This window comes from Schistocerca gregaria, chromosome 2 (genome assembly GCF_023897955.1).
Source record: "Schistocerca gregaria isolate iqSchGreg1 chromosome 2, iqSchGreg1.2, whole genome shotgun sequence".
Classification (NCBI taxonomy): Eukaryota; Metazoa; Arthropoda; class Insecta; order Orthoptera; family Acrididae; genus Schistocerca; species Schistocerca gregaria.
Genome location: NC_064921.1, coordinates 356,037,053 through 356,061,110, shown reverse-complemented (window position 1 = coordinate 356,061,110; position 24,058 = coordinate 356,037,053). Strand labels below are relative to the sequence as shown.

The 24,058-nt window shown below is 41.3% G+C and overlaps 1 protein-coding gene across 1 annotated transcript in view; it reads right to left on the bottom strand.

Annotated features, from left to right (window-relative positions):
- LOC126337051 (protein takeout-like) overlaps positions 1-23,313 on the bottom strand; it is a 40,027-nt gene extending 16,714 nt beyond the window's left edge. The window contains exons 1-3 of the mRNA XM_050001378.1: positions 23,164-23,313; positions 12,033-12,125; positions 3,745-3,892 (exon numbers count right to left, since the gene is read on the bottom strand). Coding sequence (XP_049857335.1) covers positions 3,745-3,892; positions 12,033-12,125; positions 23,164-23,257 — 335 coding nt within the window. The 5' untranslated portion in view covers positions 23,258-23,313. The remainder of the gene's footprint in view (positions 1-3,744; positions 3,893-12,032; positions 12,126-23,163) is intronic.
- Between the last annotated feature and the right edge of the window lie 745 nt (positions 23,314-24,058).

Genomic DNA, 24,058 nt, shown 5'->3' with positions numbered 1-24,058 from the left:
AAATAACATGTAACATGGACCAAAGACCAAAAAACATATATATGCTATGTTTACGAATTAAAAATACGTTTGCCACCTCCAGTGACAAAAAAAGAAATAAAAGAATAAAAATTAAAAAATAGAAATAGAGCGTCACAACGCCCGTCAACAGACTGTGTTAGCAATTGTGGCAATGTAAATTGTCTTCCCGTCACTGTAATAAATTTTATAGCAGAAATGCGTAGGAATTACGTAATATTTTTCTACAAACAAACCGTTTCAGACCCAACAAATCTAAAAAATCAGGATAGGGGAAATGCCAGTGAAGAAGACCACAGTGTCACAATAGCTGACCCAAAACTAAAATGCGTTTTGCAGAATGGCTTCAGAAAGACCATTTAGAGGTAATAGAAATTTATATCTGTGGTCTTAAATGGATGAGTAGGTGGAAATACCGAAAATATCAGTTCCCTAAATTAATATCACTCATGTTAAACAAAGTAGTGCACGAAAGTACTACGAATGTACGAATTTATATTTGCAAACTATATACTCATGATTGTAGAGTAATTGCCGTAACACAAACATATTATTGGTTGGTTGGTTGATTTGCCGGAGGGGACCAGACAGGGAGGTCATCGGTCCCATCGGATTAGGGAAAAACCGGGAATAAAGTTGGCCGTGCCATTTCAAATGAACCATCCTGACATTTACCTGAAGCGATTTAGAGAAATCACTGAAAGCCTGAATCAGGCTGGCCGGACGCAGGTTTGAACCAACGTCCTCCCGACAGCGCCGCCTCGCCCGGTTTACATATTATTGGTTTTTAGACATGTTAAATAGTTTATTAGCTCCACGTTAACTCGCTAATAAAAGCAAGCACCATTTTTTCCGTTAACGGAAAATGTGTTTTGGATATTTGCCAAAAAGCGTCCACAGTGACGGAATTGGTAGTGACACGAAAGAAAGTTTTGTTTATATCCGCTATCTAATATTTAGTGCTCACTGAAAATGTTTGTAGTGATTCAAGCATCCTTACTGGTGTTAATAAACCACTGGTCACAACTGAATAGTTGGAGCATACCAAAACATTCAGTACTGCCGAACACAGCGAATGACTCCACAATAAATCATGGTTACAACTGGTGACTCAGGAAAGTGAGACTTCCTTAGGTATTTTGGACTTCTCTTTATCGTTTCATCCGTACAGAAAAATGTTATTTCTTTCTGATACGTATTTTTGTATATTATACATGAAATGGAAGAAATGTCGGCAGCATGAGAAACTTGTATAACGGTAGTAGAATTAGAAACGAGCAGGGAGGAACGGCAACGAGTTAGTGCGAACACTTCAGTGGTATGATTATTGACATCAGACTTGACAGGAAACGAACATGTTGACGTCATTAGCAGACGAAAAAGACAGAATATATTAACAACATCTTCACCGATCTTATAGTCCAGTATTTCCACCAGTTTGCGAGCATATTTTCATTAGAGAAGAAAGCCTTTCCTATACATAAGAAATGGTGTGAGCACTTGCTGGATACTGGGTGTATCTCACGTCACTGGAACTTTTCAACTGGAGATCGTAAAACAGCACGCCAAGAGGACGATCACGTGCAGCTTATCAGCGTATTTCACACTGACAAATGTCGAGCCACTCGCATGAAGACAACGAGATCATCATATCGACAGATTGCACAGCCAGTTATGTGACATAACTGCTGAACAAGTGGTGACTAGCTGCACTCAGGGCAACAGTTTCGCAAGGAGAGTAGACACACGGGTCTTTCCACAAGGACTACATCACGAGAAGATCGCACGAATGGACGGATGGCAACAGCTGAACCCGGTCAGGAGCTACCTGCATCACCCATCGGGGACATTTGTTAAATTAATGCTCTAGACAGCCGTCAGATACTTAAAGATCTGTATTTTTAACCATCAGTCGTACAAAAAGAAAAACTTTATTGTTCACCGGTTTCGGTCTCTCAGAGCTTAATCACAGGAAGAAAAGGCAAAATATCATATGGAAAACCATTTCATCTTTCTGCTAGATGTTTCCAAAGTCCATAACGTTACAGTAAATATGCATGACCATCTTTCATGTACCAAGACCTTAAACAGCATCAAATTGGTCTGAAATAATGCAGAACCGAATGTGAAGGAACTATCGTGAAGTATGATCCCAGCTGGCAAGCACTGGTCAGCCTGCTTAAAAGGCCTAACAATGTACAAGTCCGAGCAGTTCCTTACTAAAATGCTTAGATCAGTTATAATACTGCTTATTAGATGGAACTGTCTACATCGCTTGAGATCCGAAACTATGTCTCACAGTTTCTTGTATGGTGACTCTTACCAGGAATGATATATGGACTGGGTGATTCAGGTACTCCTATCGTTGTCGCTTTATGAAACTCGCAATGTTGTAGCTGGCCATTATAAGGCATGTGCGAGCTTTTCAAATTGTCTCGCTCGCTACGCGCTGGCTATCAGTCGAACAGAAAAAAAAATGAGCGGGACCTTTTCCTAGAACATTTATTGCAGTTACATTTTTGTCCTAGAATAAATTTTCTCTAGTGACCATGTTTTGCGAGACATTCAAGGAAAACGTACAAACGTGACCTTCAAACGCACCTCCACTCCACTCTCATTCTCATCAGTCAGGATTTCTAGTATGTTTCTCGTGGTACTCCTTCCTGCTACTGTAAAAAATTCCCGATTAGACGAACTAGTCCCGATATTCGACCTTTAATCCTCTCTCTTGATTGAGCCATTTAGCCACCAGCATAATCTACTACTTCGTTAACACTGTTAATTTAATCGTGCCCGTGAGGATAAAGTACGGAAAACGTATGTGGTAAACATTACGTTAAAACTAGTTAAGTTGACAATTCGACCCATACTTAAACCTTACAAGCACAGTAGTTTAGTGGTCGGAAGCCCTGACGAATACAACGATGTAACTGTTGTTTTATACTGGTAAAATTCACAAAATTGTTACGTAAAATTTACACAAACGTCAGTTTTAAAATTTGTAAGTGTTCGACTAAACCAGTGGCATAATAAGACCGATAATTGAAGACCAGAAAATGTCAATACTTTAGAAGGAGGGAGGTCCACGAACAACGTACTAGAAATCCTCACCTGTGGAGGTTAAGTATGGGAGCCGGGGTGCGTTTGAAGGTCGCCTTTCGTACGTTTCTCTTAATAGCTTGAAAACTACTGGGTCTTACGAAAACTCATCCCAGTACAAAATTTAACTACCTTACATGACGTACGAAAGCGTCCTGCTCACTTTTTCTTTAGGACTAGTAATTTACGCTTGTAGCGATTGAGAGAAAATGGAAATTTCGCCGAGGCAAGTTATAACATTTCGGGCTACATAAAACGACAGTGGTGGGGACATCTGCATCAACCTGTTGTTCCACATTGATTTACGATCGTAGCTTTGCAAATCTGCAAAAGATCGTAAACTAATTAATTTCATATTGCAAACTTCATTATGCAGAAAGTACACATGAGCAGGTAACCTAAATCTGCAGCACCACTAAGAATCTCGTTGTCACGGTGTTTTACGGTGTTGTACTGCGCCAATGACAGGGGGATCTCACAGCTTAGAACTGAACTTAAAAACAGTGTGTGTTATAGACTGGTGGCACATGCAAGCGTACCGCCAGACAGCTCAGCCACATTTCCGCAGAGGGTTATCACGGTTGAGGTTCCGCGTACCTCGTGAAAGTAGTCCGAACCAGTACTCACTTAGTCTCCTTGACGACCGCCTCAGTGAAGCCGTGGAAGCTGACGTCACGGAAAGTGATGTCTAGTCCTACGCTGCCTTCGCCGCCGCTCACCTTGATCTCAGTCACCTTGAGCGGGTTCAGCGGCGGAACGTTGTACTGGCGGTCACCTGCGAAACGGAGCAACTGTTGTCATACAGGCCTCTTCGGCACAGATTGTTCGCTGACGTTTCAAAAGTGTGTCTCCCTGAAGCCAAAACCAAGGCAGTACACCAAGGCAAGATTTATATATTGAATGTTTTTTGCGGAAATGTGTGTTTACTTTGCAAATACAGGAAATATTACAGACAAACATTCTTCATACTTTCATCGGTCTACCAGCAGGTAAAGGAAGCACCAAGATCAAAGTCATTTCTCGAAGGAAAAAAGGCTTCCCTCAAACAATCAACCACTCGTGTCTAACACAAGTCCCTTTTTTTCACATATAAATTCTCTCAACTGGTGAACGCAAATATAGGACCATACCTTAACCAAGTGAACATAAAACTAAATACCTTCACAAATGTACAATTGACGGGGATTCTCAACAGCTAATGGTTGATGTTTTAGTTATCAGTCTGAAGGCCGGTTTGACGCAGATATCCACGCTAACCTATCTCCTTATCTGAATAATTACCCTACCCTACTTCCTCCTGATAGTGCTTACTGAAATAAGTTCAGGCCTATATTCACAAAGTTTGCCTCCCCATCTCCCACATCTCCCACCGTGCCAACACTATCCCACGCTTCCCTCTACAACCAATTACACTAATCCTTTATCTATTTCACTAACCTTTTCCTTTTCCAGTCAAGATTAGGAGTACACTGACTCCAGAAATAAAAGCAACGAGGAAATGAGGTCATTTGTGGAATTTCGAGAGTATGGTACGCTATATTTTAACAAATGTAGAGGAAAAAAATATGTCGCCACGTGAACGCGATAACGGAGTCGCATATGGACGAGTACTTCTTCTTAATAGTTCTACGAAATGTTCAACACAGATTCGTGCCACGTAAGACTCGTAAACCTGTGTACCAGTTCAAATGTTTAGTAGTAAGTCCAACATGAGAGAGTGCTTCCTCACAAGACGCAACAATGTCGATTTAAATAAAGGTCAAAACACAAATGAGTGTAAAGCTGAAGTTATTGCTGTGCTATTGGAAGTGCTACGTTCTTTGACATACGTTCTGAGACGACAAAACAGTAGAAAAGTGAAACGCAGAGATCTCAGGTATGCACTAAGTACAATATCTCCGAAAATGTGATTGGTAATCTTTAAGAAAAATGTAGGAAAACGATGAAAATTTCGTTGTGAGTTAAGCACGAAGTAAATGTCATTTTCGAGGCGGGAAGGTAGACCCTTATATTAAAGTAGATGAAAATGCTTTGAACGAATGAAAATTTAATAGAGGTAAGAATATAGTAAATTCAGATTTTCTTCTAGTAAATAGGAAGTGCTAAGTGCTGACAGTACCACTCTGTGTGAAAATGAAGGCATCCACCTGTTTTGTGTTGCAGTGACTGCATTCCAAATCCGTATTGCTACGAAACCTCATAATAGCCAGCGCAAAACCCACCGAGCAAAAGGAGCGCACGTTGTAGAACCTTCCAGTTTCATGGAATAATCAACGAAAACGTGCGAGACAGAGAAGGAAGCGGCTGACAAATCGTTCAAATGGGTCTGAGCACGATGGGACTTATCTGAGGTCATCAGTCCCCTAGAACTTAGAACTACTTAAACCTAAATAACCTAAGGACATTACACATATTCATGCCCGAGGCAGGATTCGACCTGCGACCGTAGCGGTCGCGCGATACCAGACTGAAGAGCCTAGAACCCCTCAGCCACACCGGCCGGGTGTTATCTGACAGCCATGGAACGTATATGTGTAACTTTATTAGCTCCGTGTTCGAAGAAACTTACAATGTACATTCACCAGTCTCTCAAATGATAAATAACGTATTCCGGCTAAAGATTTTGGTTAAAGAAATACAGTATTTGTTGTGGCGTGGGTAAAGGATAGTGAGGCACTTAATAGATGACTTATGTTATCTGTAAACGGATTTACTCCACATTTTCGCAATGAATAACTAATATGACAAAGTGGAGACAAGAGAGAAATATCACAACTCATCTATGCGGAAAGAAACGAGTAATCGTTACAGACAAATAAGCCGAATCCCTCAGAAAAGAACTAACATAAACTCACAGGTTCTTACCAGTCATATCAAAGATATTTGAACAAGATTATGCGCACAGACTCATCGCATTCCAGGCGAAATAGGTTATTTCCGGGACAGGTTGACCACATTTCTTTTCTTCAGCTTAAAGTTTGTGTGTTTTTCCACTTTTTTTACTTCTGGCAGCATGTTCGCATAGAGTGCCATATAAATTTAAGTGTGGTATATTACTGATGCACAGTCGCTTAAAATACAAGATATACGTAAAAATGAAAATATAAGTAAGTGATCCAACTCACCCACAGGTGTACGGGTTAGATGGACTAGTGTGCGGTAAGAGATAGAGCATATAAAAATTGCTATACATGAAGAAAAGAGTCAGTTAAAATTACATATTTTTATTCGGAATGTGTTGTAATGAATACAGAATTATACTATTAAGTATTTTACTCGAAAACAATTTTATCAATTTATTATAAATCTTTATTGGACACTGGTTTTTCTAATGAGTTAATGGCTTTGTTCAGCATTGACCAACTTTTTCCTCACCACAACAACTACACTTGATATCAAGTGTTGAATAATTTTCATGTTCCCATCTTGATCAGGTAAACATTGAACCCATTCGTAATTTTTATTAGTTTTGTAATATCTATCACCATACCCAATGCATTCATCTTCATCGCCTTCATCAAAGATAAGTTCGTAATCTTTTACAATGTCTGCATGTGATGAATACAGTGAGCTATTTGTAGCATTTTTCTTTTTTGTCTTGTTGAGGATGTTTTCCTTTTTAGCAGTACTTCTCTTTGCTGATATTTTTGTGCGTTTCTCTATGTCCTTTCTTTTCTTACCTCTCTTTTACTTTAAAGTTTCAATATTTTCAGCTCAGATCGAACCTTTGGATGCAGTTTTTTTCTCTTAAAATTCTAAGTTTCATTAATAGAAGGGGCAGGTCATATTTCTTCCAAACGTTTTGTCTGTGGTGGCTTAGGAGTAGCTAGGTTTTAGGTAGTAATCTTGGAAATTTTAGGTTTAGTTTTGGATGGAGTCCACAGATGTCACTGAAGGAATTTGACTTATAATAATAACTCTAATCTTTTGATGCGCTTTAAATCAGTAGGTCTTTTAATGACCTTTGAAGTGGTTGGTTGGCCTGCATGTGAGATTCTGTTCTTCCATTTCTTGGGACACATATAAATTGCGACAAATTAGCGTATCCTGAGATTGTGGCCATCTTCAGTGGGGTTATTCCACATTCCTCACATTCCTTTAGGCTAAATGTAATTGTGTTTCATCTCTCCGTCTCTCTCTCTCTATCTTTCTCTCTGTCTCACACACACACATTAAAAGAAGTGATAGATCTGTCCCAAATAACACTGGTCCATCTCTCCCGACTGTCCCGGAGAAACGGATCACCCGGATTTATATTTGTAGGTAGTGAACTCGTTGGCCATTTTATATTAGTTTGATGCATAAAAATTTGTCAGGTTCGCAGTAAAAGAAAAGCTGAATCAATGTTGAGCAAACTGCGCCTTAATACTATACATATACTTACGTAACTAGACGATAAAACTTTTCGGCTTAGCAGAACAGAGAATGTGATTTTTCTGCAGAGCTAACATGAAAATGACAGAAACGCTTTTACACCACGTTTGTTCACAGAAGAGTTTCCTCGCAAGTAGCCGGAAGTGCTCCCCAGCGGCGCACTTGTAAAATACGGCACTGGTCCGTTTCGCTTAGTGGTCCTACTCACCCGGAATTACCGTCAGAGTTAATTGAGTAACAGGCACTTTGGTCTCCAGAAAGATAAGCGTAACATAGATGCAATTATAAGTCTGAGTGCGAATCTAATATAATGCTTAGACTAAAAATGAATTGTGTATTACAAATTACTAATGGCAAAAAAGTTTTTAACCATTACACAACAGGCGCACCTGAAATCCAGTAGTTGAGTTTCGCTGTTTTGGCAGCAAGGGAAGTGCCGGTGGCCGAAGTAAGGAGGATATAAATTGCAGATGGCAATAACAAGAAAAGCGTTTCTAAAAATTATAAACATGTTACATAGAGTATAAATGTAAGTAAAATTTTCAAAAGCATTAATGGACCATGGTGGCAGGTAACGCCCTCCAGGTACTGGCCAAACCCAAACGCCTCCATCGGATTGCCACGGGATGGGGTGTGATTCATCGCTCCAAATCACTCGTTTCAAGTCATCCAATGCCCAGTGGCTCCGTCCTTTCCACAACACCAAGCGTCTCTTAGCAATGACTGCAGAAATGTGTGTCTTATGAGGAGATGATTGACCATTGTGGTCCATTCTTTTTAACTTCCCACGCATGTTCATTGTGCTATGTGAACTACTAGTAGCACACTGGAACTGACGAGTGATTCCTTCAGATAATTTCATGCGATTTTTTACAACCAACCTCCACAATGCTCAATGCCGGCTCTTCGCCAGTGCGTGATTTCTGGCTAAACTTGGTTTAGACGTGATTGTTTCGTAGCGTTTCCTCTTCACAGTTACGCCACCAACAGTCGATTTCGGTATTCGAAGTCACTGACGTGTCCTGACCGACTGATTTCCTGAGAACACAATACTACCCTCCTCATTTTGTACTCACCGATCCGTCTCTTCCGTCTCTCGTCACAACTACTGTCACTACCGCATTGGATGGTGGGGGAGGGGGGGGGGGGTAGACTAGATATTTTTGATGGGATAGTTTACGTACGCTAAAAATGCGATCTTTTTTTAAGTTCTGGACAAAAATCCCAACTCCTATCGAATTTGCGAATGTGATTTCTTAGTCTACGACATGACTGTATCAGCGCTTCAGTGAAACATGGGACTTATGAAAGGAAATTATTTTACACCAACTGAATCATATTTGACAAATCTTGTTCGATTTAGTACATTAGTCCGAAAGCTGATTCTTTTTGTTGGAGTAATTACAGACTGCGTCCCGATGTCAATTCAGTAGCAGATGCAATGTGGTGAAAAGAGTGGAACGCGGAATTCTTGAGGACGGGACAGACGTAATTGTGTCATTTATGACTGACTTAAATGAATCTCACTATGTGGAATAAAACAGCTGTCACCTTGACAGCGTGTTGTAATCAGGTTTCCGCAAGTGAGTTACAGTGCCTACTAGTTAATTAAGATTTGAAAACTTTTTGCCCATAGTGAATCGTTCCCCAGAATTACACCTCACATTGCAAGTAGTATGTCACATCTGCTTTCATCTTACTGTTGACTCCTCGTCCGAGTAGGAAACAAATCTCGACTCTGATGACTGACTTTGCTACGGATCTGGCGCCAGTCCGTTGAGTGCAGAATGGTTGAGGCACTGGATTCACTTTCGGCAGCAACCGGCTCAAATACTGTTCAGGATATCTTAGATCGTCGTCAGGTAATGCAGATTCAGTTTTCTCGTAGTTTCTTCCATCGTTTAAAGTGAATACCATCCGTGAACTAACCAACTTCTTCTCCGTCCCTAATGGCATTATCATCGATAAGACGTAATGTTATTTACGGTTTCAACTGAAAGAATTAGAAATTTTATTCGACCGGTAACATTAGCTGCACGCGAAGCTGCAAATATAATTGCTGAACATAATTAATAATCTTGGCCCTTCTTACTTTCTATTCTAGTTACTCCGCTTAATGAATTTATTTACATTTACTGCCCTATAAATGAGAAGTCAGTCAGTATGTAGTTTGTTAGGATCGTAGCGTCTGAAACTCTCCCCAACGGAACCCTATTAGAAGTGGATCGGCGATCTGTCTACGAACATCCGTTTGTACTGACACAACAGTGCGCTGTTACAACTCCGTACCATTTCAAAGTAGCGTGTGAGTGCAGGGTTCTTGTAGTGAAGCGTATGTTGAGTTTCTATAATTCTATATTTATACACGATGGTGGCGGGACCTTACGATAAAATGTCAAATCAAAATCACCTTCAGTCGTCTATATTCCAATTTTATTTTTCTGCTAGTGTTGGCGTTGCACTACGCCATCTTCAAGCACACTGACTGACGTGCAGGACGAATTCCGCTCCTTGTACATCTTGTATTACCGATTATTAAATGAAATTGTAAATAAAGACAGATGAAGATGTTTCTGATTAGTTTTTTACTTTAAATTTATCCTATAAATAGCATGTAACACACAGTCACCGACACTTGGAACTAACGAGACTAATGAGACCTGAAATGGGATTTTCATTCTGCAGAGGAGTGTGCGCTGATATGAAACTTCCTGGCAGATTAAAACTGTGTGCCCGACCGAGATTCGAACTCGTGACCTTTGCCTTTCGCGGGTAAGTGCTCTACCATCTGAGCTACCGAAGCACGACTCACGCCTTACGCCGCGAAAGGCAAAGGTCCCGAGTTCGAGTCTCGGTCCGGCACATAGTTTTAATCTGCCAGGAAGTTTCATATCAGCGCACACTCCGCTGCAGAGTGAAAATCTCATTCTGGAAACATCCCCCAGGCTGTGGCTAAGCCATGTCTCCGCAATATCCTTTCTTTCAGGAGAGCTAGTTCTGCAAGGTTCGCAGGAGAGCTTCTGTAAAGTTTGGAAGGTAGGAGACGAGGTACTGGCAGCAGTAAAGCTGTGAGTACCGGGCGTGAGTCGTGCTTCGGTGGCTCAGATGGTAGAGCACTTGCCCGCAAAAGGCAAAGGTCCCGAATTCGAGTCTCGGTCGGGTACACAGTTTTAATGTGCCAGGAAGTTTCTAATGGGACCTATTATCGATAGAACTGAAGTTCCTTTGTTTTCAGTTCGAGAATAATTATTTTACTGCATTCACTGTAACTTAGAAATTAAAACATTAATTGGTTATTTTAAGGACGCAGAATACTATGCAGTGTTGAGATAAATATTTATATAGTAAAAGAAAGGACAATGTGTGAGACGGTGAGGAAAAAGAGCAGTTTGTTGTCTGCAGCGCCTGATGTCCACAATGCGTCTGTCGTTGTAGCAAGGTGATGTCGAAGAATCCGGTGAGAACAATCATCATCCGAATCGCACGACTTCAGCCCATAGGTTCCAGAGCAGCCGACGCCGCCACAAGATAGAAGAAAATACGACCTTCTTCTGCCGGTGCTGGTTCCTGGCTGGCAAGTACAACGTATCTCTCTGACTGTACCACTGCGGTAACTCAGTTAAAGAATTCTGTTACCTAGGCAGCAAAGAAGCCCTTGACGAACGGAGCAAGGAAGACATCAAAACCAGCCTGGCACTGGTAAAAAGGACATTCCCGACCACTAACATAAGCCTTAATTTGATGAAGAAAGTTCTGAGAGTGTACCTTTGGAACATGACGTTGTATGGTAGTGAGACATGGACTGTTGGAAAAACGGAGCAGAAGAGAATCAAAGACTTTTAGATGAGGCGCTACAGAAGAATGTTGAAAATCAGGTGGACTGAAAAGGTAACGAATGAAGAGGTTCTCCGCAGAATCGGCGAGGAAAGGAAAAAATGAAAAAAACTGCCACTGACAAGGAAGGGCAGGATGATAGGACATCTGTTAAGACTTCAGAGAATGGCTTCCATGGTACTAGAGGGAGCTGCAGAGGATAAAAACTGTGGATGAAGACAGAGATTGGAATACATCCAGCAAATAATTGAGGAAGTAGTAGCAAGTGCTACTCTGAGATGAAGAGGTTAGCTCTGGAGAGGAACTCGTGGCGGGGAGCACCAAACCAGTGAGAAGACTGATGATAAAAAAAATCCTCTTCAGAATATAAATCTGCAACTTCTAAAGATCAGAGACGATGCCTCACAAACTCTCCATAAGATGTGCGAAAAAGTTATGCCGCTCTTGCAAACATTTTAGATTCTGAACATTTTAAAATGTAAATAAGAACAACTGAATAAATTAAATAATTCTGTGCGAGAAAAATACCGTACCATCACTTTTATCATGGTACAGTCTGTGACTCCCACAAGCAGTTTGGCGCTTAGATACTCTGTTCACTCATTAAAATTATTAGATTCGTTTTTAGAAAGTAATAACCGAAACCCTCTTTTATTTTCGCACATTTATATTTATCGATATGCATTCCATTAAGAATTAGTACTCACCTTTTATAAGGTTCGGTATAGCTTCCAGTGCATTCTTGTAGGCACAAGCATTGAGATCCGGATCGTTTCTGGAACACGCTTTGATGTATTCGGCTGAAATCAAGAAAGAGGGAAAAGTTAAACTTGTGAGTATTTCTAGGATCATAGAACAAGAATGCTGGCGAAAAATCTTAAAGCTACGGACAAAATCCCTTGAAGGATTAACATACGTCTGTTAACTCAGGAAATCTGAAAAAGTCAAATGCAACAAGCGACGAAACAGACATAGTCAATTATGATAATGGTCAACATCTCCGAAATGAGCAGAGCTTTTCGAATTGCTGTTATCTACTGCCAAATGTGTCACAGAGACCATGAATATAGCGAAATGTAGGCAGACCTACAGAGGATCGACATAGATTGCAGAAATTGGCAGTTGACCCTCAACGTAAACAAATCTAATGTATTTCCTGAAAACAGACTGAAATACTCCCACTATTGTCTGATTACACGGTCGCCTAACAACCGCTGCAGACAGTCACTTCCATTAAATATCTAGGAGAACATGTATGGATCGTTTTAAAGTGAAACTACCAAATAAATTGACCGTAGTGGAGGCAGACATTACACTGATTATGTGCATTGGAATGACGTACCGTAGCTTACGTTTTCGTTCGACCGACACATGACAGTTTCTCTACAGCGTGAGAGCGTTACGAGATAGCACTGATACAGCAAACATTGAAACTAGAAAGAAGAGCAAGACATCTGGTCACGGTCTGTTGTAGTAAGTGTGAAAGCGTCACAAAGATTCCCAGCCTTCTCTAGTGTCATAGGCTGCTAGAGAGGAGAGTATCTTCAAGGTATGGGCTACTCTTCCGCTGCCACCGACGTATATTCCCAAACGAGTCTATCAGTATATTGATTCTGCCTACACGTATCTCACACAGAGGCCATGAAGGTAAAATTTGAGATTCAGGCTCACACACGATATTCATTTATCCGCATACCATCATTCACAACTGGAACAGGAGAAGAGCGAAGTGACAGTGCTGCGCGAAAACCCCTGCAATCATGACGGCTTGCATAGTATGAATGTGAAGATGTAAATGTTCGCTCTATGCAACTCTAATCTGTTGTTCACCATGGGATGAAAGTTTGAAAATCTCTGTCTGGTAGTTAAGCACTCCGTTTTCTTAGGTAAAAAAGTATGCATTCGTCACTGTAGTTTGCTTTCTAAATTATCGCGCTATATCCACCGTTTTTCTAATTAGTGAATACCATCCCTATCGTCTGATTCCTTGACCTGTGCTGTATACCCATCAGTAACAGTGAAAATTTTTTCAATAAATGCAAAGTATATTCCAGGCACAGGAATGCTTGGACGTGAAAGTAACAAGAAGTCCAACGATGCCAAAACTTGTGATTGTTCTCTCAGTAATTAATCTGCGCACAGCATCACTTATCTTTTTCTTAAAGTCTTCAAATTATTCTGATAAGCTCTTTTTTACTTTTTTTTCCACGTTCAGTTGTTGCAATACCATGTCTCAAACTGATCCCGCAATCTCTCTTGTGTTATGCCATAGGCGCCGTCTATTTCATACACATTCAACCCCTGATCACTAAAAGCATACTGCTGCACACATCCCCATTGTTTTCATTTGCCGTTGCAGTTTTGAGAAACCCTTATTAGTGAGTCACCTTCAAATGAAATCGGACAGGCTTTAATTCATCCACGCAGCTACAAATTGAGAAACACATTCCTCATTAACCTTCACTAAATTTGGCTACAATTCCACTGTTAATGCAGTGTCTCGATAGAGACTATGTCGGGCATACTATTCGCGGTAATCCATTTGGACGGAACATTGAAAACACTACTGATTTGAAATGCTATATAAGTTAAACAGTTTCGCTGACCAAGTTTAGTGTTAACATACGTTACTGAGTAAACATGTACCGACGCAAAAACAAAGTATTTTGTTGTCAGCCATCTCTGCGTCATTCCGACGACTATTCACATGGCTTTCATGTTGAGTGACGAGCGCCCTGGTGCGCGTCCGTCGCAATAACATGTGGCCTTTTCTTGGACGTGGACAAATAGTGTGCAGGTTCCATTAACGTGCTTCATTGATGCTCTCACAACGAACTGAAAATGAGAACAGAACGGCGTGGTGCAATATCTACGACACTGCTCTGTCCATACTTGTCCTTGTTCAGGTTTGCCGCTGCCTTTCTTAGACAAAATAGAATAAAGAACGAACTTCTACTTCGAAGAAGCCACATACTCGTTGGAACCGTAATAGTACTTGGAATTCTTTATGTAACTCTACAAGTAATGAAATTCCTTTGCGTTATTTATGTGTTTTAAGCAATTTCCAATAGTATTTTAGCACCATAACGTATAAACGATTGATAACTTGCAGATTATTGCACTGAAGATGTGGATGTAAATGACTAGAGGTACAGATTAATGCAACTTAGGGGAGAGTTGCTTATATTGTAGCGTTTCGTAATTTATACCATGGCAAAAATGGTACATCGAGTCGATACTAATAGAGGAGAATGAATAGGGAAGAGATTGAGTTACTGTCGACAGTTAATTGATAGGATTGTTCTCATCAGAATCGACAGCAAACCATCGCTTACAATAGGTCAGATATGCATGCCGACGTCACAAGCGGAAGATGAAGCGATGAAAAAAGTGTATGAGTATATAGTACATGTAATTTAATGCTTAAGGGGAGATGAAAATCCAATAGGCATGGGGGACTGGAATGTGGTCGTAGGGAAAGGAATAGAGGAAAGGGTGACTGGAGAATATGGGCTTGGTAGCAGGAATGAGAGAGGCGAAAGACTAATTGAGTTCTGAAATGAATTTTCTCCAGTAATAGCGAATACTCTGTTCAAAAGCCACGAGATGTGGAGGTACACTTGAAAAATCAGGGAGATACGGGAACATTCCAGTTAGATTACATCAGGGTCACGCAGACATTCCGAAATCAGTCATTGGACTGTAAGGTGTACCCAAGAGCAGATACAGGCTTTTGATCACAATTTAGGAACGATGAAGAATGGGCTGGAGTTTAAGAGACTAGTTAAGGAGAATCAGCGAGCAGGAAAATGGGGTACAGAAATGCTAAGGAACGAAGCTCTCTGAGGCTATAGATACTGCAATAATGAACAGCATATCATACAGTTCAAGTAAAGAGAAATGGACATCTCTAAAAGGGCAGACACAGATGATGGAGACATAAACATATGTACAGGGAAAGGAACTGTGTAAAAACCGATGGTACGAGAAGAAATACTTCAGCTGATCGACGAAAAAAAGAAGTAGAAAAATGTTCCGGAATATTCAGAAATGCAGAGGTACAAGTCACTTAAGATTGGAATAAATTGGAAGTGTATCGAAACCAATGCGAAATGGGTACAGCAAATACACTGAAGAGAGAAAGAAACTGGAACACCTGCCTAATAGTTTGAAGGGTCTCAGAGATCATGCAGAAGTGCCGCAACAAGATGTGGCATGGAATCGACTAACGTCTGAAGTATCGCTGGACGGAACTGACGCCATTAATCCTGCAGGGCTATCCATAAATCCGCAAAAGTACGAAGGGGTGGAGATCTCTTCTGAATAGCACGTTTGCAAGGCATCCAAGGCATATTCAATGTTGTTCATGTCTGGGGAGTTTGGTGGCCAGCGTAAATGTTCATATTCAGAAGAGTGTTCCTGGAGGACTCTGCAACAATTCTGAAAGTGTGGAGTGTCACATTTTCCTTCTGGAATTGCAGAAGTCCGTCGAAATACACAATGCACCTGAATGGATGCAGATGATCAGATGCTCACGTAAGGATCACCTGTCAGAGTCGTATCTAGACGTTACCATGGGTCCCATATCATTCCAACTGCACTCGCCCCACACCACTGCAGACACTCCATAGGTTGAACAGTCCCCTGCTGACACGCAGGGCCCATGGATTCATTACGTTATCATCATATCCGTACATTGTCGATACGCTCGATACAATTTGAAACGAGGGTCTTCCGACCAGGCAACAAGTTTCCAGTCATCAACAGTGCAATGTAAGTGTTGACGGGCCCAGGTGAGGCGTAAAGCTTTGTGTCGTGCAGGAACCAAGGGTGCACGAGTAGGCCTTCGGCTCCGAAAGCCCCTATCGCTGATGTTTCGTTGAATGGCTCGATGGCGACTCTTGTTGATGGCCCAGCATTGAAATTTGCAGCAATTTGTGGAGGGGTTGTACTTCTGTGACGTTGAACGATTCTCTTCAGTCATCGTTCTTGCAGGATCTTTTTCCGGCCTCAACCAAGTCGGAGATTTGATGTTTTACCGGATTCCTGATATTCAAGGTACACTAGTGAAACGACCGTACGGGAAAATCCGCACTTCATCGACACCTCGGAGATGCTGTGTCCCATCGCTCGTGCGCCGACTATAAAACCAAGTTCAGACTCACATAAATATTGATAATCTGCCTTTGTACCAGCAGTAGCCGATCTAACAACTGCGCCAGACACTTGTCTTATGTAGTCGTTCCCGACCGCAGGGCCATCTTCTGCCTGTTTACATATCTCTGTAATTGAGTACGCATGCCGATACCAGTTTCCTATACCAGTTTCCTATACCAATTTTTTTGACGCTCCAGTGTATGTGAAATAATCTAAAATGAAATGACTGTTGGCAGGACTGACTTGGCATGTGTACGAAAGTCAAAGAAACCTTCGCTGAAATTAAAAGCAAGGGCTGTAACCATAAGAGTGCGATGTAAAATTAACTGAAAAATGCGGCGGAGAGAGTGGATGAGTGGAGGGATTACACTGAAAGCCTCTGTGTGAGAGAGGGCTTGTCTGATGACGTAATAGAAAAACAAATAGTAGTCGATAGGGAAGAGAGAAGGGAATAGAGCATTAGAATCAGAATTTAAGAGCTTTGTCTGACTTAAGACGCAATAAGGCAGAAGGGATAGATAACATTCCATCGGAATTTCTAAAATCGATAGGGGGAAGTAGCAACAAAACGGCTATGCACGTCAGTGAGTAGGATGTATGAGACTGACGTTAGAGCACAATACGTCCGAAAGAACATCATCCATACAATTCCGAAGATAGCAAGAGCCGAGAAGTGCGAAAATCATCGCACAATCAGCTTAACAGTTCATGCATCCAATTTGCTGAAAGTTAAAATACAGAGGTTTTTAAAAGCAAAGTGAGTATCTGTTAGATGACAGTTTGTTTTTAGGAAAGGCAGGGACACCAGGGAGGCGGTTCTGATGTTGAGCCCGATAAACGAAGCAAGACTGAAGAAAAATCAAGACACGTTCATAGCAATTGTCGACTTAGAAAACGCTTTCGACAATGTAAAATGATGGAGGATGTTCGAAATTCTGAGAAAAATATGAATAAGATGTAGAGAGAGACGGGTAACATACAGTACAAGAACCTGAAGAACCTGAAGGGAACAATAAGAGTGAGAGACCAAGAACGAAGTGCTCGGATTAAAATGGTGTACGACAGAGGTGTAGGCTTCCGCCCCCAGTGTTCAATCTATATATCAGAGAAGTAGTGACAGAGGTAAAAGAAAGTTTCAGGTGTGAGATTAAAACCAAGGTGAAACGATATGAATGATAAGATTCGCTGATGGCACTAGAAGTGAGGAAGAATTACAGGTTCTGTTGAATGGAATGAATAGTCTAATCACTAGAGAATGTGGACAGTGAGTAAATCGAAGAAGGTACTCAGAAGTAGCGGAAATGAGAATACCGAGAAACGTAACATTAGAATTGATTATCACGAAACAGATGAAATTAAGGAATTCTGCTACCTAGGCAGCAGAATAACCCATGACGGACGGAGCAAGGACGAGATCAAAAGCGCTCTTGTACTCGCAAACAGGGCATTCCTGGCCAAGAGAAGTCCATTAGTAAGACATCTAGACCTTGGGGATCAAATGTCTGAGAATGTACGTTTGGTTCATTTGCAGCAAACTGAAAAAACAGGAAATGACGTCTTTGTCCAAAATGTACTGCTAGAAGTTTTCGATATTGTACAGATACAGTTTAATAAAATTGATGGTGTACCAGGCGTTAAAAATGCGTTTACTATTATTATTCCTACATAACGTTTAGAAATGGTGTGGTGAGTACCAAAAGCGTTAATTAAGTAAATGTTTTACAATCCAACAAGGACAAAGGAAGTCTTTATGGGGAATGATGCACAGATAAACTTCATTTTTCTGTAAAACAACATCTAAATGAAGATCGTGGGTTAAATGAATTTGCACACATAAAAAACTTACATTAGCCAACAATTAAGATTCATGCTCAAAATAGAAAAAAATGTTAACACGTATACAAAAGTTTTTGACCGCATTAAAGTGTTTTTCATCGAATCTGAAAATAAACTGGAAGAGTAGATTCTTACATATGAATAGATGAGTTTCGGTTTAAGCATGCCGGACGTAAGAAAACCTCCGTTCAGCATTGCAGAACGAAACTGATTGCCCCATAATATCAGTGCAGAAAATGCCATGGCAGGCAAAAAGTGGGATGAAGGTTTCCGTTCAATAGATATCTCAGAATCCGAAGAAAATGATGAAAGCTCCAACCAAAACTTCAGGATGCAGCCAAGAAGCGTATGGCCTGATAAACAGCCCATGATATAAAAGGAAACGAATCACAAGAGAAGAAATGTAGAACCACGGCTCCACCTGAAAAGAAAAAAATGTTTTGGAAGCTCTGTGGGTAAGCCATCACAGAAACCAATTCATAAAATGGTACAGCGAGTTGTGCAAGGAAGATCTAACGGGGAAAAATCATATTCATGAAAATCAAAATGTGAATTCATGAAAAGTGTGCAGGGGATAAGAGGGGGGGGGGGGGGGGGGGGAGGGAATCGAAAAATTTGTACTGCATACTGCAATGCCTGGAGAGAGGTGAGAATTAATATATGCAACTTTCCTTATCCTTAAGAGTAGTATATATCTTTGAGCTGAAAGGTAGTTTATAGGGGTGGTAGAATTTATGCGCCCACTAGTACAAATCGAGAAACCAGATTCCTAATTTCAACGGCTTGGGGATGTTTAGAAAATGAAGCGTAGTTTGTTTATTTTTCTCGGAATTTCAGTTCTTTAAATTGTATACGAAGAAGGACATCCTGTAGTTGAGACTGGCTGTGGTTAAATAATTTTGAAACTTAGTGTTTAGGCTATAATAAATGAAATCTTAAAAGTGCTACTATTTAGGCATGTCTCCCCTACATGAGGCGAGTAACAGTCAATGAATGGTCTCGTTAAAATGACAGTATATATATATATATATATATATATATATATATATATATATATGTGTGTGTGTGTGTGTGTGTGTGTGTGTGTGCAGAAATATAAAACTACGAAAAACTATCGCAAATAGTTTCGGTTATAGGTTTCGGTGGTGAACTGACGACAAACTTCATATAATAAATTGTTGCACCATCATGTTCGACCACCCGTTACCTGCCAATTGCTTGAGTAATTCGGTTTATGCATCTTTCTAAACTAGTCGTGCTGTACGTATGACGTTGAAATGGGCAAACCGAAATATGATGACGTGCTTCTTAGACGGTTTATAAAGAGTGTGCACCATCAATTTCAGCATTTAAGCACTGGGTGGCTGATTGCAAAATTGCTGTATTGATCATGAAAATGATGCACATCAAGTATGTCTGTCTCCAAAATAAACAGTCGAAAACAAGGAGCACATGGACAATGTGTTATTTGATGATCAGCAAATGGGAGGTTGTTGTAAATGCGAAAGTCTATTTCTCATCTATGTTTGAACAATTAAAAGTATTCAACTTCTTTTGTGCCCCAATGTGTACTGTACATGATACGTTGGTCTGCTACGTAAAGGCAGCAACGAAACAGCGTTTTACGTAAGAGAAGGCGATGCACCTGCACCAAGAAGGTTATGTTCCAACTTCTTACCTTCGAACGCGTAGCGCTATAACTCGGCTACTACACAAATTTGTCTACACTGAAACCATTTTAATTGTCCACCGCAGGCTGCGAAGATTTTTATGAACTTGGAGTATGCTGCAGGTGAAAAATAGGTCCTCGACTTGTCATGTAAGTGAAATAAATGGTTGTAGCTTCTTCATAAGTTGCACTGGGAAGCAAACTGGTAATTTTCTGTTAAGTTGGCCGTATATGCTTTGTTTACTGCAGGGGCAGTTTCTGAACATGGGCTATCACCTGTATTTGTCACACATACGGCACAGAAGGTTTGAAAACGACACGGGTCTCCGAAAATAGTCACCATCAAGAAATAAAAAACTGATACTTCACAATGCAATTTATGACGAAGCTACAGCCATTCATTTCACTTGTCAGAATTTTTTATTTTTTATTTATGTGGACGAATTTTATTGCATCATGAGCTACATTAGTAGCCAGTATCGGCCTGTGGCCGTTTTCATATTCTGTTACTTCCTTGAAATATCTGTCACATTTAAAAGCCATTTACTAAAAGAGACGATATGTGCTGTTTTCGGCGTGTGTGTTGAAACGGGCATCTGTTTCACACGTAACGCTAAATAGTTTTAAAATACGATACACATTTCATCCAGGCAGCTGGATTTGAAAATGTCCAAAGGCTGAAACTGGTCAGAAATGTACTTCATGCTGCGATAAAATTGATAAATAAAAAAATCTGACAGCCTTTGGTGGGGCTTTAAAATGGTTTTAGCATTTAGAAATTACTTTGAGGCCGTGGACCCACGCATGAAGAAACTATTACTATGGAAATATTCTCAACCATTTGAACTGAAAAATATGCAATAAGCTTGTTTTACAAAAGAAGAAGCATCTCCGTTTTGTCAGATTTTTAAAAAATGTTTTCGCAACTGCAAAGTTATTTTATTGGAAGTAGCACTTGTTAGATAATTCACACTATTGACCAGGACTGACACCTGCTTGATTCTACTTATTTACATACCTGAAGAAGTTTGTCGATGGAAAGTGCACTCAGCATAGTGAAGAGATAATAGCAGCCGCAAATAGGTCATTTGAGTATCTGGAAGACTTTCACTTAGTGGAAAAACAAGCTGCATGTAAGCAACAGGCGACTGTGTTGAAAAAAAAAAGTTATGATCTCAAACAGTTTCCCACATTATCCTGTTCTGTTGAGAATTGCAAGGCGAAGTGAATTCTGTAACTACTCATCAGAGTTGCAAATGCTCGTAACAGCATAAGTTGTTGCCGAAGCCATAAAACCTGGAATATGGAGCAATGGAAGAAAGTCTTTTGGTCAGATGAGTATTGTTTCATAGTGTTTATAACTTCTAGCCAAGTTTACATCCCAAGAGTGAATCATGGCTGTGGTTCTGTGATGGTTTGCGTAGTCATATCGTGTTATTCCGTATGATTACTCTGTGAGGTGGCATAACTGCGAAGGATTATGCGACCAGATTAAAACTGTGTGCCCCACCAAGACTCGAACTCGGAACCTTTGCCTTTCGCGGCCAAGAGCTCTGCCAACTGAGCTACCCAAGCACGACTCCGCCAGTACCTTGTCTCCTACCTTCCAAACATCACAGAAACTCTCCTGCAAACCTTGCAGCACTAGCACACCTGGAAGAAAGGATATTGCCATAGCCACAGCCTGGGTGATGTTTCTAGAATGAGGAGAGCTTCTGTGAAGTTTGGAAGGTAGGAGACGAGGTACTGGCGGAATTTAAGCTGTGAAGACGCCTAATGAGTCATGCTTGGGTAGCTCAGTTGGTAGAGCACTTTCCCGTGAAATGCAAAGGAAGGTGCAGAGTTCGAGTCTCGATCAGCCACACAGCTTTAATGTGCCAGGAAGTTTCATATCAGCGCACACTCCACTGTAGAGCGAAAATTTCATTCTATTATGTGACCAGCTTTCGAAATGTGGTGCTACAGAAGAATGCTGAAGATCAGACGGGTAGATCACATAACTAATGAGGAGGTATTGGGCAGAAGTTTGTGGCACAACTTGACAAGAAGAAGGGACTGGTAGGTAGGACATGTTCTGAGGCATCAAGGGATCACCAGTTTAGTGTTGGAGGGCAGCGTGGAGGGTAAAAATCGTAGAGGGAGACCAAGAGAATAATACACTAAGCAGATTCAGAAGGATGTAGGTTGCAGTAAGTACAGGGAGATGAAGAAGCTCGCACAGGATAGAGTAGCATGGAGAGCTACATCAAACCAGTCTCAGGACTGAAGACCACAACAACAACATGTGACCAGTTTGGCTGATCAGGTCCCTCCCCTGTTACAATGTTTTCACCTCAATAGTGATTCTGTTCCAGCGTAAAGTCAAGCGCCGGCACGCCAGTTGGGAAGAGCAGAGAGGCCTAGGAATAAGAAGGTAGCCATTTGCACGCGGAGGACTTACGCGCCTGGTCGCGGCACAATTTAAGACTACCCAGTTCTGCGAGTTCTACGACTTCCACAGCGGCATCAAGAACAGTCACTTGCATAGGAGCGACATAGAAACTGCATTACTTTTCTAGTATTACGAATTGTATATGCTGAAGAGATTTCTTGTATGTCTTTCGTCTTTTGCTCGTGACACATCTGTATCTCACAGAGTATTTTAATCATGTACTTTCCATAGTCCACTTCTGTAATTAGATTTACTTGAATTATCGTCTAGCGATCCGAGAAAGGAGGTTTCTTAGGCACCCCATATTTGACGTGTAGGCGGTAGACAACAGATGCTGTGTTCTAAGACGAAGAGTCCCTGTCCAGACAGCCCGCATCGTCCGGGACTGGTTTTACGAGCTCGAGGATGAGTCGTGGTCCTGACAGTCACCAGAACCCAATGCTGTCCACGTTCATCTTCGACAGCTGAACTTTCGACTGTTTTTCAAGAAGAATGATGTAAAATTTCCTTGGAAACCACACAGAACCTGTATTCTTTCCGAGATACGTGGAAGCTGCTTTGAATGCCAAGAGGTTTCCTGCACCTCATTAGCCACGGTAATGGTGTTTCCACAATTTTGAGCAACCGCTGTATGCGTGTGTGCGAGTTTAGACCAGACAAAGCAGCTCTTGGCAAACACATCTAGTATATGTCTGATAAGCACCGAAACTAAATCGTCTTCGCACTCTGTCATATGGCTACTCACGCAACTGGAGGGTTGAAGCTGGTGCGACGGAGGCGATGACCAACGCCAGAAGCAGCAGCGGCGGCAAGCGGCAGGCGGCGGCAGAGGCGGCCATGTCGGAGTATCTGCGGGGGCCAGCTGCACTGAGATGAGCTTAGAGGCGGCTGCCCCGGCGTTATATAGCAGGTGTGGGTCTTGAACCGCGATCCCATCACCGGGACGCGTGTTCACGTGTTGCGCCACCCTGCCCATCGGAGGGTCACGGGAGACGCCTGACTTATCCGGACCGCCTGTCCTCGGCTGTCACAGAACAAAGTCTCCGAAAGCTGCAACAAGGCAGCACCGCCGTACATGTTGCCGAGGGCAATGCGTCAACAAATGCCTCTGAATAGCTGCTGGTGCTCTGTCTTCCATCACTCATCGCTCTGCCCTGCGTGTGTCTAACTTCTCTTTTTCCCTTTACGTGACAGTGAAGTCATAAGAAACACACCTCTGTCTTTCCTCGGAGAGCCTCATGGTACGACTCACACTCTCTCACGTACTACTGATTCAGCTCAAAATTTCTAAGCTTCAATTGCTATTCGTGGGAAATCTTACGGATATCGCTCTTAGGACAGTTGTTGAAATTAACCTTTTTGGAGAGATAAACTGATTAGAATTTAATGACCTGACCACAAGAATCATCCAGTCTTAGCTGTTTCTTGTAAAGTTCAGTCATTTTCGCCAAATTTGAAAGCATGAATATGAACATGTTCCTCATTTACTTGTCAACAAAATTAATCACAAGCTACAACATTGTCGCTAGTAAAACAGTGACTCGTATATACAATAAGTTTCCTTTAATTTACGTCTATGGTCACAAACGTTTTGTTAACAGATTACAAGTTTCGGTCTATAATGACCATTATCAGATCTG